The sequence below is a fragment of the Sarcophilus harrisii genome, chromosome 3 (genome assembly GCF_902635505.1).
Source record: "Sarcophilus harrisii chromosome 3, mSarHar1.11, whole genome shotgun sequence".
In the NCBI taxonomy this organism is placed as follows: Eukaryota; Metazoa; Chordata; class Mammalia; order Dasyuromorphia; family Dasyuridae; genus Sarcophilus; species Sarcophilus harrisii.
The window spans coordinates 228,347,711-228,362,708 of NC_045428.1; the positions used below are offsets into that span (position 1 = coordinate 228,347,711).

A 14,998-nucleotide genomic window follows, 5' to 3' on the forward strand; every position below is an offset into this window, starting at 1 on the left:
ATCTTCTCTATTGGTCTTCTCTAATGGAGCCTCAATATCTGCCTTCTCTGAGAAGAGATGTTCTGGAAAGGAGTGGGCTAATGACAAATGCAGTTAGAAATTCCAGGTTTTTTAAAAAATCAAAGCAGACAGCAAAGTGGATTCTGAGTAAAGCATCAAGGGAGATCTCATTTTGAATGTGCTAGCTCCATAACCTGGGGCAGGGAAGTGGTACGGTGAATAGAACACAACTCTTGGTGTTAGGAAAACCTGAGTTCAAATTTGGCTTCAGACACTTAGTTCTGTGTGATACTAGGCAAGTCACTCAATCCCGTTTACTTCAATTTCCTCATCTGTAAAGTGAAATGGAAAAAGGAAATGGGCAAACCACTCCAGCATCTCTGCCAAGAAAACCCCAAATGGGCTCACAAAGAGTCGGACATGAGTGAAAACAACTCAACATTCATACCTTATGATGATCTAACTTCTTCCTTTCTTCCTTCTTTTTGGACTGAAAACAGAAGCTTTTAATTTTCTCAATGCTTTTCTTGTAACCAGTGCCCCAACTTACAGAATCATATACTATCTAAGGAGAGGAAGACCAAGTAACTATTAAGGATGTCAGTTTGATTTATTTGCCTTTCTGTAACATCTTCATCCTCATCCTGCATTGAACCTGGATCCCTGGAGGCTTGAATAGCAAAGCACAAACTCTAGTAGATCCTCCCAAGCAAACAAGACTGCAACTATGTATTTTGGCCACACTTAAATTTATTAATAGAATGTAAGCTTTCTGGAGCAGGCTATTTCCATCTTTGTATTTTCTGGAAATGAACATAATTGGGACTGAATAAATACTTCATAAATGCATATGAATTAGTTAATCTAGAATCAGCAGAGACAAATATCCTAAGAAAGCTGGCCACTTGGATATGAGTTGTTTTGTTTTTTGCCACAGAAACTTGCAAAGGTGTACAGATTGGCAGCAGCAGCAGGAGAATCATAGAAACAAATTTACTGATTTCTTGAGTACTGAAGTATCTCCTATAAGGGACAATCCTGGCTAATCAATGGAAAAGTTCATGAATTTTTTATTTTTTTAAACATATAGTTAATACTAATTCCAAGCATTTTTACTAAGTATAGCTAGTAATACCCCATAGCTAGTAATACTAGCTATACCCCATACCTAAAATTCTTTCCCTCAACATGATTTCATCTAAGTTCCCAGAGTAAATAAAGCACTGGGGCTGGAGCTGGGAGGATCTGAATTCAAATTTGCCTTCTGACATTTATTGGGTGACCCTGAATAAGGCATTGAACTTACTTTCTTTAGTTTTCTCATCTGCAAAACAAATCGAAGAAAGAAATGGCAAATCACTCCAGTATCTCTGTCAAGAAATTCCCCAAAGAGATCACAAAGTGTTGGACATGATTGAACAATAAAAGCACACATAGTAGGTGCTTAATAAATATTTATTGACTATCTGGAAGGTATTTTAAAGCCTGAGAATTCAATTATAACAAAGGAAGTTCTCTTGCTTATTGTCATATTATTCAGAATTGTGGAATGCTTCAAAACTTTGTTTTGTGATGCCCTGCTATTCTACTGCAGATCCCTTTTTTTTTAATAGCAGAAGAAACAAAGGTTGGGGGAGGAGAGAAGAGAAGACCTAAAGAATTCATTTGGGACAAATGAAATTTTGGGACCTGACTTTGGGCAAGTTATCTTGGATCTCAGTGTCTTGATGTGTCAAATAAAGGAACTTGACTGGGTGACCTCTAATGTCCCTTCCATCTCAAGATCTTAAAGCCTGACAGGATATAAAATCTGCCTTCAATGTCCCTTGCTTTAAATTTCATTCCCCTACTCAGCTCCCTAACTCAGACTCAGTCCCCCAGGACAAAATCCTCTGCTTGGCAATCAGAGCTCTTCATAACTTCTCTCCTCTTTATACTCTTCTTATGCCTTTTAGCCATCATATGCTCTGTGATCTAGTGAGATTTTCTTCCTTAGTGCTCTTCACTCAAGATACTCCATCTGCCAAATCCAAGCATTTTCACTGGTTGCCCCACATACCTGGAATTCTCTCCCTCAAGTTTTTCCTGGCTTTCAAGTCCCAACTAAAAACCCAACTGCTACCAAAAGCCTTTCCAATTTCCCCTTATTTATAATCTTTCTTCTGCTGATCTCACATAATATACAATCAAAATATTTAGAAATAATAACAAATATTCAATAAGGTAGGCTATTAATATGTATTGTGTAATATAATATTAATATAGAATTATTTTATTTTAATATATTATGAAATATTATGTCACATAGTATTATCATATAATATATAATTATATAATAATAGCTAGTACTTATAGCACTTGAAGGTTTGCAAGGCATTTGACATATTATTTCATTATATCCTCACAATAATCCAAAGAAGTGGGTGATGTTATTGTCCACATTTTACAGATAAGGAAATTAAGATTAATATTAGTTAAGAAATTTATCTAGGGTCACAAAGTGTCTGAGGCAACATTTAAACCTGACTCCAAATTGAGCATTTTATCTATTCTATCTATGCCCATTAAACTTGATTTTATACAATAAAATCATCCCTAATCCTATTTATTTGTACATTTAAAATATTTATATGGGCTTATATACTCTCTCATACATATACCTCATTACCAGAGGTCCTAGAGAAGGGAAAGACCAAAGTTCACCTGCCCTTGCCAATTCAAGGTCATTTCATAAGGTCGGTATGGGTGTATGGATAGGTGTACACACCCTCAAGTCTATCCACACTCACATACCCACTTTATTTACAGGAATAATGAATATAATTCTTCCAAAGTGGCCAGTTTTGCTCCTGCTTACTTCATAAACCAACTAGGCTTCACTGAGCCAAGGGCACCAGAAGAGGAATCATCTGACCCAACATTTGAAGAGATTCCACACATATTCTGCTTCTTTCTTTTCCTTGGTTTCTCTTAGCTCATATCTCAGTTTATTCCGCTTCAAATAACCTCTTTAGAGCCTTTAGGTTCACAAAGACACCACACACACACACACACACACACACACACACACACATACACACCCTGTCCTCTTCTTCTTTCATACAGTTTGGTTGTTAGTAAAAATAAATTTCTCTTGTGTTCTCTTTCACCCTTTCTTTCCCACTTAAAGAATCAAATCCCAACTCTATTCATGGACCTTCCTACTTTTAACATCAGTTTTGGGAAGAAAAAAAAACTTTTTGGAATAGTTCTTGAGTTTCTAAATGATTTGAAATGAAGTACCATAAACTTCCAAAGTCTTTGAGAATACCCAAAAATCCCATTCTGAAACTTCATTAACTTTGTTTTCTCATCTTTTAATTAAATTTGCTTTCCCTTAAGCATCAGCGTTTGAGAGTGTGTAATGGTATTGTTTTCTACTATTTTTCACTGCAAATGTATGGCTAGATTACAGGTTAAGTAGGCTCCTGTGGGAACCTGAGAACCAAACCACCCATTTATAAAACTGTCTCTAGTTAAAATTTCTTCCATGTTCTAAACAACTGATTTACAAATTAGGAAACACAACCTGTTGGGGACTTCCTGGACTTTCACCAAACTTTAATACTTCCACTCTTTTTACTGAGTGGTTGGGAACTGGGTTGAGAAATGAGATTCTACAGAGTTCTGTAAAAATTCCCTTTACCAAGGCAGATCTGCAATAGTATTGCAATTGGAAGTCAGCTATAATCTTGGTAAGTTCCTGGAATACTGAAAAATTGTGATTTTTTCAAGGTCACACAGTCAGTGCATGCCAGATGTAGAACATGGACCCAGATTAATTGGATGTAGTCTGACACTACTCCCTTTTGCCACAAACTTTCCTTTGTTCTCTCCTATTACCGAATAATTTCTTCTCTTCATTCTTTTCTTCTTCTCTTATTACTTTGTCATTTTATCTTTTTGAGGCTTATGAACTCTTTGGAAGATCTTATATAGTTTAAGTAACAAACTCAGGTCATATTACTCAGCTAAACAACTGTCAACTAATTTCTATAGTCATTCTTGATTTGAAAGTCTTCACTTGCTTTGCTCTTTTCTGAATATCATACACTTTATTAGCACTCTAATGCTACAGCCTGAATGTCTCCAGAGTTTTGTAAACTTAATGATATCAATTCCCTTGTGACAGCAGAACTGAAAATCTGATGTCTCTTAGTGTGTGATAAAAATATCCTTTTTCTTCCTAGACTATACTTGCATTATTCACACTGTGGACTCTGGGCAGGATCCATTTGTTCCTGTGTTATCTATAGAAATAAGAAGCACAGGGCTGCTTCTTATTAATTATTAATTTATATAGTTATATAAATTTTATAAATTAATTATAGACTATAGTATGACTAGAATGTTTAGTGTGAAAATTATAACTTGAGAAGACTTAAACTATAGAGAGACACTCTATAGGTCTCCTGGTAGGAATGCAACCTAAACTACTTTTTAAATGAGTTAAGAAAAGGACAAACATTAAAGTCACTTTCTAATGACTTCCTTCCTACCCAATAGAATCCTTTACTGCAATAAAGTACAATTAAGCAATACAGATCAACACAATGGCCATGCCTGATATTATATGCCTCATTCTATACCTATATATTACAAAATCTCTGAGGATGGAAGGCATTCTACACTGTCAATTCTCTGGAATTACAAATGGCAGCCTAAACTATTCTAGGCAGACTACAGTCTATGTCTTAGTCTTTAATGTGGACACATAATCCCCAGGAACTCAATTCAGATAATGGATGAAAAGATACTTTAAGAATAGAAAGGATTAGTTGTTAGCATAGTAGATCTCTTCCCCAATCCCTCTCAATGGTAAACACTTGTCTATTTGCTCCATCTTCATTCTTCATTGCTAACAGAAAATAATTTCTTAGATTCATGCACAGTATTTGATACTCAGTAAATGCTTTAGACTTGTTTGCTTTATTTTATTCCTGTAGTGAGGCAGCATGATTCACCTGATCAGAACTTAAAAATAATTAGAAGGAACAATAATTCAAAGTCTGACTCCTGTTTTCCCTACCTCCATGAGGTTCTTTCTTTTGATATGAATCTATGTTGATAGCTCCCTCAGAAAAAGCCAGGGTTTCCCAAGTTAGCACACACACACACACCAGGTAAAGGATATTTATGAGTTATGTTCCTCTAAAGCACTATATGTAAATCAGATTTGTTTAAATGAATTTTACTCTGGACAGGAAGGTAAGAGATTGGGTCTTCACATGTAAAAAAAATCACTGTTTCTGTTCAATCCTTTTAAAAAGCAAAAAAGTTCTTTGCCTTCTCTTTAAGCTAAGCATTAATTAAACCTGAAGTTTGGACCCCCCAAAGGGGTCTGAGAAATCCCATAAACTACCTACAAACTAAGATATATTTACCAACATATGAAAAGAAAGTAAAAGAAAAACAGTCCTAATCTCCTCTACCCTTCAGTGAAATAGCAGGTTTGCATCATATAATGATAATAAAAAATAACAATAGCAAATGTTTATAGAATGCTTACTGTATAGCCAGACAATGTGTTAAGTGATTTATAATTACTATCTCATTTGGTCATGACAACCTTGAGAGGTAGGTGCTACTATTATCCTCATTTTTCAGTTGATACTGAGGCAAAGAGGCTAATGACTTATCCAGGGTCACAAAGCTAGTATCTGAAGTCATATTTGAACTCGGTCTTCTTGACTCCAGGTACAACACGTTTGCCAGAGCACTACCTACCTATTTCTATGCCACTTACTTCTTATTTATTTATTTTTTAAACGCTTTTTATTTAATAAACATGTATAGTTTTCACCATAAACCCTTGCAAAACCTTGTATTCTAAATTTTTTTCTTCCTTCTTTCTCCTCACCCCCTCCTCCAGATGGCAAGCAATCTAATATGTTTAACATGTGCATTTCTTCTATACGTATTTCCACAATTATCATGCAGCACCAAAAAAAAAAAAAAAATCAGATCAAAATGGAAAAAAGGAGAAAGAAAAAAAAACAAATAACAAAAAAGTGAAATTACTATGTTGTGATCCACACTCAATTCCCACAGTCGTCTCTCTGGGTATAGTTGGCTCTCTCCATCACAAGACTATTGGAACTTGCCTGAATCACCTTTATGCTACTTACTTCTAATACCATTGTATACTACCTGCTAAAGCAGGATTATTTTAATATCTTTATTTGCATTTCTGCACTTACCAGAGTTTCAGCTGTCTGCATGAAAACATGACCCCTAAAACAATTGGTGAAAAATGCTATTCTGGCAAAATCAAAGAAATCTGCCCATTCCCCTCACTCCCTTCCTCAATTTCTTTTCTACCTGGGATTTACTTGCAAACTGACTAGATCAAATAAACCAATCTGTTTTTGTTCTCTTTTATGAAGCTTATTTCTTTTCCTTAGCAATCTTATTTTTAAAAATTCAATGTTATTTTTATTTTCAATTCCAAATTTTCTTTCTCTCTCTACCTCTTCCCCTACCACTGAGAAGGCAAGAATGTATACTTTGTATTGAAGTCATGTAAAACATATTTCCACATTAGCCATGTTCTGAAAATGTATAATCCCAAAAAAGAACTTTACTCTGTACTCAATCTGTACTCTGAATCTTATCAGTTCTCTGTCTGGAAGTAGATTGCATTTTTCATCATTTCTCATGAATTTTAAAAGAAATTCCATTTCCCTGCATTGATAATGCTCACCTTTAGTTCTGTAGGCAAGTGTTTCTCATCTCTCCACTTTTCTAATTCTGGCATAGTTGTCAGGAATGGGAAGTCTTGTTTGGAACCATACACTAAAAGACAGAAGAATATGAAAACTGAAATAATGATTCCAATTTGGAGTCATACATACACAATTACCAAAAATTAGCTGGGAATGAGCATGTTAGATAAATGCATAACCAGAATAATGTTTTATAAGTGATTCTAGAGGTTCTTTTTTAAAAAATCCATTGTTTCAACACAAAGACACTTTCTAAGAAATCCAAAAAAGTACATTTTCTAAAAACAACAGATTATTAGCAGAAAGTAAAAACATGTCCTTTAGCTTTAGTATGGTGATACTAATACTGAAAAGTTGTATTTAACTGGAGTTTTGTTCTCTTTCCATGTTGACTTCATTTATGCGGGTAGAATGCCAAGGTGTATCCTGAAATGCAGCATGAATGCATAATATATACATTATGGCAAAAAATGTGAACCAGAAGTGGAGGTCAATGGTTCTTTCTGCTTCTTCTTCTTGCCCAGAGCTATATTTGTGTATCAATCAGGGAGATTCTAGAGTATAGGAACCATTATCTATTCAAATTTCCACAAACTACAATATGTTGTTTTTTTTTTTTGGGGGGGGGGTATGTAGATTTGTAACCAATGATTTAACATGAGTTAAAAGGAATTTTCTAACATTAAGTCAAATAGTTGCTTGGGATCATTAAGAGACAGCTGGTGACACAAGAGAAAGATAGTCAAATGAATAGAATTAAACTGAACCTTAGACTTAAGTTAACATTTGATGCTTAGCTGGAGGGAGAAAGAGTAGGTAGTTCATAGCCTTGGCTATATGCTAAAAGAATACCAGTTTGTCCTGATCAGGGGTTTCTAGCCTTGTTCCCTAGTAGATCATAGTAGAAAATGGCAGATAGCAGATGGTTCTGAAGGAGTTAAATAACTTCATTTCACTAGTTGAAAACAGAAAGCAATTGAAAAACTCAGTAGGGATGACATATCCAGTAGAAACATGATGCCTGGTGGAGAAAACTGGAAGTTCTATAGTACTGAAGGTTTGAATTGTCCTGGACACATCTTCTATGTGTGTACTTTTGCCATATGCATTCCTAGAGTATGTCCCTTCACACATATTTCAAAGGTCATATGCCAGGTATGAAATATCTCCATGGGTTTTCTGTTCATGGTTCCCTGTATCTGTGCATTGATATTCTTTGGTTTCATGTTTAAGTATGCTTCAAATGTATATCTCCTGTGTGCATGGGAACTACTTTGTCATTTTACTTACTATAAATTTCGTCAAATGCCTTTTACTTTGAACTAATGTGTCCACTAGATGGAAAAAGTCAACAATATTGAAGTATGATCCATGGCTTTGAGTAGCTGCTGTCTTGCAGAATGCCTTGAATCACACACAGACACACAGACACACAGACACACACACACACACACACAAATTCTAAGTCATTTTTCTGTTAGCTCTATTTTTTTTTTCATTCTATTAAACTTTATATAATCTTCCCACATTTCTTTGAATTTGTCTTCATCTGTCATTCTTTAAATAGCATCACTATTCCATTACATCCAGTTTTATTTTGGCCATCTTCAATTGTTAAATTTTTTTTCCAGTTTTTATTTTTTCAGTCACTGTAACTATTTTTATACATGTAGGTCTTTTGTTCTCTCTCTTATTATCAGTCTTCTTGGGAATGCAGATGCACTGTATTGGGTCAGAGCGTATGCATAATTTAATAAGTTTTCTCAACAAATTTTGAATTTTTTCACCATCAAGGAAGCAGTGTGCTTGCCTCTTTATGTCTCATTTAGCTATGAGCTTTTCTTCTTAATTTCCTATTTTCTATCTACTTAACTGTTCAGGAATCAGGTTGTTTTGGCTAATAGTGCCATCTGACATGAAAAGTGTCCAAACTAAGTCTCTCACAGAATTTCAGAGTTAGAAGTTTTCTCAAAGGCCATCTGGCTTGGCAGGTTATTTTAATTTACATTTCTCTGATTATTAGTTATTCTAAATATTTTCCCATAGTGATGTTTATAACTTATATTTCTTCTTTTGAAGACTGTACATTCATATCTTTCCACCATCCTGATGATTCTTTTATGAAACTGAATTTTTCTTCAGTTTATAGGATAAGGTTTAAAAATTACTCTCATAGCTTTGACTGCAACTCACTTGCCAGGAGCCTTCAATATACAGTCAAGGTTTAAAAAAAAAAGAAATAAAACACAAACCTACACCCACCCACCCAATCACAGTATTTTAGCTATATTATGGGTTAAACAGATTTTTGTGGGATAGTGTGGGAACCTAACGACCAATTATAACATTGTTTCTAGGAGAAAATATGTTTTTGAGTTCTAATTAGACTTTAAAATTATATTTTTGGAGCACAACCTGTTTCTAAGTTGTGGGCTTTCAGGATCTCACACACTAAAAATAATATAAGAAAGGTAGTGTGACATGGCAGAATGAAAATTTACAAATAGGAGAACTGGTTTTGAGTCTTGATTCTTTCTAAACTTTCTAATTTTCCTCATTTGTGGAGTGGTAGACTAGACTAGGGCTTCTTCTTTTATTTTTTTTTTTTCTATTCTCAACTCCTTTGTGCCCAAGAAATTTTTTACAGGATCCTGCATATGTAAGTTAAAGATATATAAATCATTTACTAATGATAACTACTAACAAATCATTCACTAATAAATAAATCATAATTTTATGACCCCCCCCCACATTCAGTTATGAGATCTCATATGGGGCTGCAACCTACAATTTAAAAAACTGAGAACTAGATTACACTTAAGGATTTTCCAGCTCCTAATCCTATGACTTTGTAAGAATAATTTGGCCAATCCCATATTCTCCTCTTCCCTGTACACTAGCCATTGCTGAGGGTGATATAGATAATAAGTATTTTTCAGATAATGGTTTTAAATAACTGGAAGAAATGCTAAATTTTATATAGAGATTAGTGAAAAGAAAGATGTAAATTTCCTCCCCTCACCCATTCAAGTTCATGAGCCCCTGGTTAAGAATCCCTTCCCTAACAAAAAAGAAAAAAAGCTTTATTTTATTGATGAACTTTGGAAAAAACCTATTTCTGATTAGTTCCTTCAGCAGAGGAAGTCATCAAATACAAATGTGTATGAAAAAGAAGAAATTCATGTAGCAAAGTTGTTTTTATCTCCCCCTTTTTCCCCCCCCCATAAAACCAGAAGAAGCAGACTGGCACTATAACCAAAATTACAACTGGCACACTGCTATGCACTCAAATGAAGGATTTTCCATCTGCTTTATAGAAATGAAATTTCATTATATCAGATTTCACAGCATTTTAGGGTTCTCCTTCAAGTGTTTCCATTTAAGAATGTTTTAAAATAGGCTTTAAATCTGAAAGAGGAAATTTGCTGGTACAAAAGAAATAAACTATAACAGCTGTGATTAAAAGATTTAAGGTCCCAAGCACACAAACCATTAAACTTCCTATTTTCTCTATACTTTTCAAATAGACTATCCGTGATTAATTTATTCAACTGGTAAATGCACAGTATGAGCATTCACAAAACCCAGAAAATAAATAAATAAATAAATGAAGGGGGAATGGTCTTGAGAACTTTCTGGTTGAGCTCCCTCTCCTAGAAAGGTGAAAACTTATATCAAGCAAAGCAGATGGAAGTCTGTCCTCTGTTTGTTTGGGGTTTTTTTTTTTTACTTGTTTGTTTTTGTTGTTATTTTTGGTGAGGCAATTGGGGTTGTCACACAGCTAGGAAGTATTAAGTGTGTGACAAGATTTGAACTCAGGTCCTCCTAACTTGGGGGCTGGCGTTCATCTATTTTCCCCTACTTTGTCCTGTTTTTAAATATTCAAGAATAGGAAGGACAGTTTCTTGGTCAATCCTTTTGAGATAAGTGTGTGTGTGTGTGTGTGTGTGTGTGTGTGTGTGTGTGTGTTTATGTGTGTATGTATGTATGAAATAATCCTTTGTTTATTTGAAGACATTACATCACACCTTCAGCATTTTCTCTTCTAGGTTAAAACTACAGCGTCCATGAATATTATCCTTAGAACAATTATTTTCAATACATTTATTATTCTTGGTTCTACTTCTCTCAACCAGACCCTCTGATTGAGGGCTCAATCTGGACATATTTAGTATAACTACTTCTTGTTTGTCTCACTCTATAAGATAAAACATTTACATAAAATTCCTAGTTAACTTGAACTTATCTTTAAAAGAAGCTCATTTTTTTCTATTGTACACATTGTAAGAATTGCAATTCTTACATCTTTCTAAACTATTTTTCTAAACTAGACTATATGTTTCCCTATTGTTTTAAACAGAAAGTACTATTTCAGCTTTTTCTTCATGACTTAAGGATACCATTATAGATATAAATGATTGCAATTTGTTTTTACACTGTGATGTCTTTGGAATTTATTGAAGCATTTAGGGCTAGTTTGTCCCTTTTTTCAATAGTTTTTCAGTTGGATTTGATTCTTTGTGACCCCATATGGGGTTTTCTTGGCAAAGATACTGGAATAGTTCCATTTCCTTCTCCAGCTCATTTTACAGATGAGGAAATTAAGGCAAACAGTGTTAAGTGACTTGCCCAAGTCACACAATTGGTAGGTATATGAGGCCATATTTGAAATCGGGGAGATGAGTCTTTCTGACTCCCTTCCCAATGCTCTATCAGTTGTACCACATCACTGCTCTGTACTAACCTTAGTAATGTGTGAATTTCAATTACCAATGATACCTGTAGTCCCTATTAACAAACAAAAATTTGGGAGTTAGCTGTAATTTTCTTATTAGCAAATCTGGATTATTATCTGCTTTAGCTGTTATTTGTTCTGTCCAAGCCTTGGGAACTAAGAGTGGTTTATGTGCATGGCTAACTTTCATTCATGAAGAACCAATAAGAGAGAAAAGGATAAATACATGATGGCCCACTTTGGAAGTAATCCTTTATAAACTGGAACCAAGAAGAGAGGACAGTTTTTTGGATTTTATAAACTATTTATTCCCACATAGACTGTTGTTATTAATCTGTGTATAATCTCCATAAGTGGGAACCTGGGGAGCTATACATGTATATACTTGTTGAATACTTATTTACTTCTCTCTGTTGAGTATTTATGTGCAGTAAAGTTTTTTTTTTCTTATTATTTGCTTTGATTCAGTTTTTATAATTTCTCATTCTTATTCATTCTTTTGCATATTTGCTTTGATTCAGTTTTTTCAAATAGTGAACTTATATTTGGGGTCAACATGTTTCTGGCTTAAGAAACTTCTCCAAAAGCTAGAAAGTGGCAAACTTCATACCTGGTGGCTCAATGGATAGAGTGCTAGATCTGGAATGAGGAATACTCATCTTCCTGAGTTCAAAACTGGGTTCAGATATTTACTAGCTGTGTGATTCTAAGTAAATCACTTAATCCTGTTTCCTCACCTGCAAAATGAGCTGGAGAAGGAAATGTGCCTCAGTTTCCTCACTTGCAAAATGAGCTGGAGAAGGAAATGGCAAGCCACTCTAGTATCTTTGCCAAGAAAATCTTAATAGGGTTACAGAGTCAGACCCAAATGAAAAACAGCTGAGCAGCAAATAAAATATAGATCTCCTAGCCCAGAGCTCTACATCTTATGTTCAGGACAAAAAAGCAAACTTGTCCCTTGACTAGCAGATCCATTTCTATCTTCTGAAATGACTTCCATATCATTGTAATGACCACTACCTGGAGGCACACATGTGGCTAGCCCCTTGTGTCAATCATCAATCAACACTAAATAGTGCTAATTAATAATAGTAGCCTCAAAAGATCATAGTTTTATATCTGGAAGTGATATTAGAGGTGATCTATTCAAACTACTTCATTTTACAACTGAGGAAATTGGGATTTTATGTATATGTGTATATATATATATATATATATGTATGTATATATTCACCTATGTAGGTGAAATTACCTAACGTGTCTACACACTAGACATATTTATTGACACAAGCAGGATTTGAATCCAGATCTCCTGACTTTAAATCCATTACCTTGTAACGTATCACCTGCTTTGATATCCACAAAGAATCAAGAAGTTCTTGACTTTTAAGTTTTCATCCAAAGTCCAAATGGCATTTCGGAGAAAGGGGGAAAGGGCCCAAAACTCAGAGATACAGGTCATGAACAGACAATCCAAGGTAACTGATGCTTTGTTGCTATGCAACAATGTTTGGCATCACCTTGGGGATAATATTGGGTAGGATGAGTGGGATCCATTCAACTTTATTTTGGATTGCACTGAATCCCTTAAGAATTAGAGAGGGCTTATTGTTGTTAGATAGTTTCAGTCTTGTCTTAATCTTTGTGTCCTCATTTGTGGTTTTCTTGGCAAAGATAATTAGAGTGGTTTCCCATTTCCTTCTCCTGCTCATTTTGCAGATGAGGAAACTGAAGCAAATAGGGTTAAGTGACTTGTCCAAAGTCACAGAAAATAAGTGTATGAGGCCAGATTTGAACTCAAGGACATAAGTCTTCCTGATTTCAGGTCAGAGGGATTGAGGAAGTCTTCCAATGAATTATAACATTTACAAATATGATAGTGAAAGCTAGCTGTATTTACCAACCTTATCCACAGCATGCCTGACATAATATTTGATATTCAATAGGTACGTTATAGTAAACTAATTTAGCTAAATGCAATCAATGTTTAAATATACCTACCATCTGGGTCTTTAAAGGTTAAAGTGATGAACTTGCTGGCAACCATAAACATGAAAATCACCCAAAAGCACACAGCTAACAGAAGCCACTGGTGGTGCATGTTGTCAAACGTGAGCCATATAACTGCTGGTTCTTCCTGGAAAACACAGCTTCATCCCCAGGAAACAAAACACAACAAAACAAAGCACAAAAACCAACCATGGTAAATAGATCAATAAAACAAAAAGATACGCAAGAAAAAAAATTAACCCATAATTATTTTGCTGAACAGTTGTAAAACATAATTAAATATTCTCTTCCTTTGATTGATCTCCTCTCCTACCAACAGCTTACTAAAGTTCTGCTTTACAATTTTTAGTTTCAGTTAAATACTGAGAAGATAATCCCTTCCTCCTCCACTCCCCTGTTAAATCATGTCAATTTTCAATCATTTTTTACAAACTGAAGTAAGGCCCAGTGAGGGAAACACAAGAGTCATTAGTATTTGACTTTGAACTACATAACTTATGATTTTATTTTGGGAAGTAGATTTACCTTCCTAAGTCTGTTTGTCTGAGGTTAATATTAAAATGAGCTTTCAGTTGCTGAGTTTTCACCAACTGCTGCAGCCCAGAAACAGGTGGTAGGGGAAAGCCTGTCTGGGATTAAACGTTCACCCTGGGTAATCCACAGGCTATGAATTCCACAAGAACATGATCAAGAGCAGACTGTGTTCAAGATCCCAAACTGCTGACAGAATAAAACTACAGCTTAAATAATTGCTGGGGGAGCAAGGGAAAGATTTTAATAATTTAAATTCCCTTGCATTTATTCGTCTGCCAAGACCTGTTCAGACAGGTCTTTCTTTGGTGGTTTCTCTTTTCTTTGCCACCATTTACGTCTTTCAGCAAGGCTGGGAGTTTGGGTCTTAAATGTGTCATTAAAGTTAGGTTCTGTTGCACACTGAGAGATGTATGAAGAAAATGAAAGTCTCAGTCTAGGTCCTGGAAAGAGAACTAAACTAAAAGAGAAAGAGACACACACATAGAAAAGAGAGAGGGGGTAGAAAGACAGAGAAAGGCAGAGACTCAGAGATAGAGATTGATTGGGGGTGGGGTGAGAGAGTCAGAGAGAGACAGAAAGATGGGGGACAGAGAAACAGAGACAAAGACAAAACAGAAACAAAAAGAGACAGAGAGGGGGGAAAGGGAGACAGAGAGAGAGACAGACACAGACACAGACTGATGTGGGGAAGGAGAGAGAGAGGAGAGAGAGACAAGATAGAAAAAAGACAGACAGAAAGAGTCAGAGGTGGGGTAAAAGAAGAGGGGAAGGAGGGAGGAAGGGAGAAAAAGAGGAAAGGAGAGGGAGAGGGAGAGGAAGAGGAGAAGGAGAAGGAGGAAAGGGAGAGGGAGAGGGACACTGAAGGAGGGAGGGAGAAAGAGATGGAGAGTTGGGAGAAAGAGATGGAGAATTTCGAGAAAGACTTTCAATTCACCTTTAATATTGTGATTTTTCA

At 35.3% G+C, this 14,998-nt stretch overlaps 1 protein-coding gene across 3 annotated transcripts in view; it reads right to left on the reverse strand.

Moving 5' to 3' along the window:
* The window catches only part of CHST10 (carbohydrate sulfotransferase 10), a 49,052-nt gene that overhangs the window by 13,502 nt on the left and 20,552 nt on the right, over positions 1-14,998 (reverse strand). For 2 of the 3 annotated variants that reach the window (XM_003765657.4, XM_031959144.1), the window contains 2 exons: positions 13,501-13,649; positions 6,743-6,834 (listed from right to left, as the gene is read on the reverse strand). In XM_003765657.4, coding sequence (XP_003765705.2) covers positions 6,743-6,834; positions 13,501-13,649 — 241 coding nt within the window. The remainder of the gene's footprint in view (positions 1-6,742; positions 6,835-13,500; positions 13,650-14,998) is intronic. The other variant, XM_031959145.1, reaches the window with a different exon arrangement.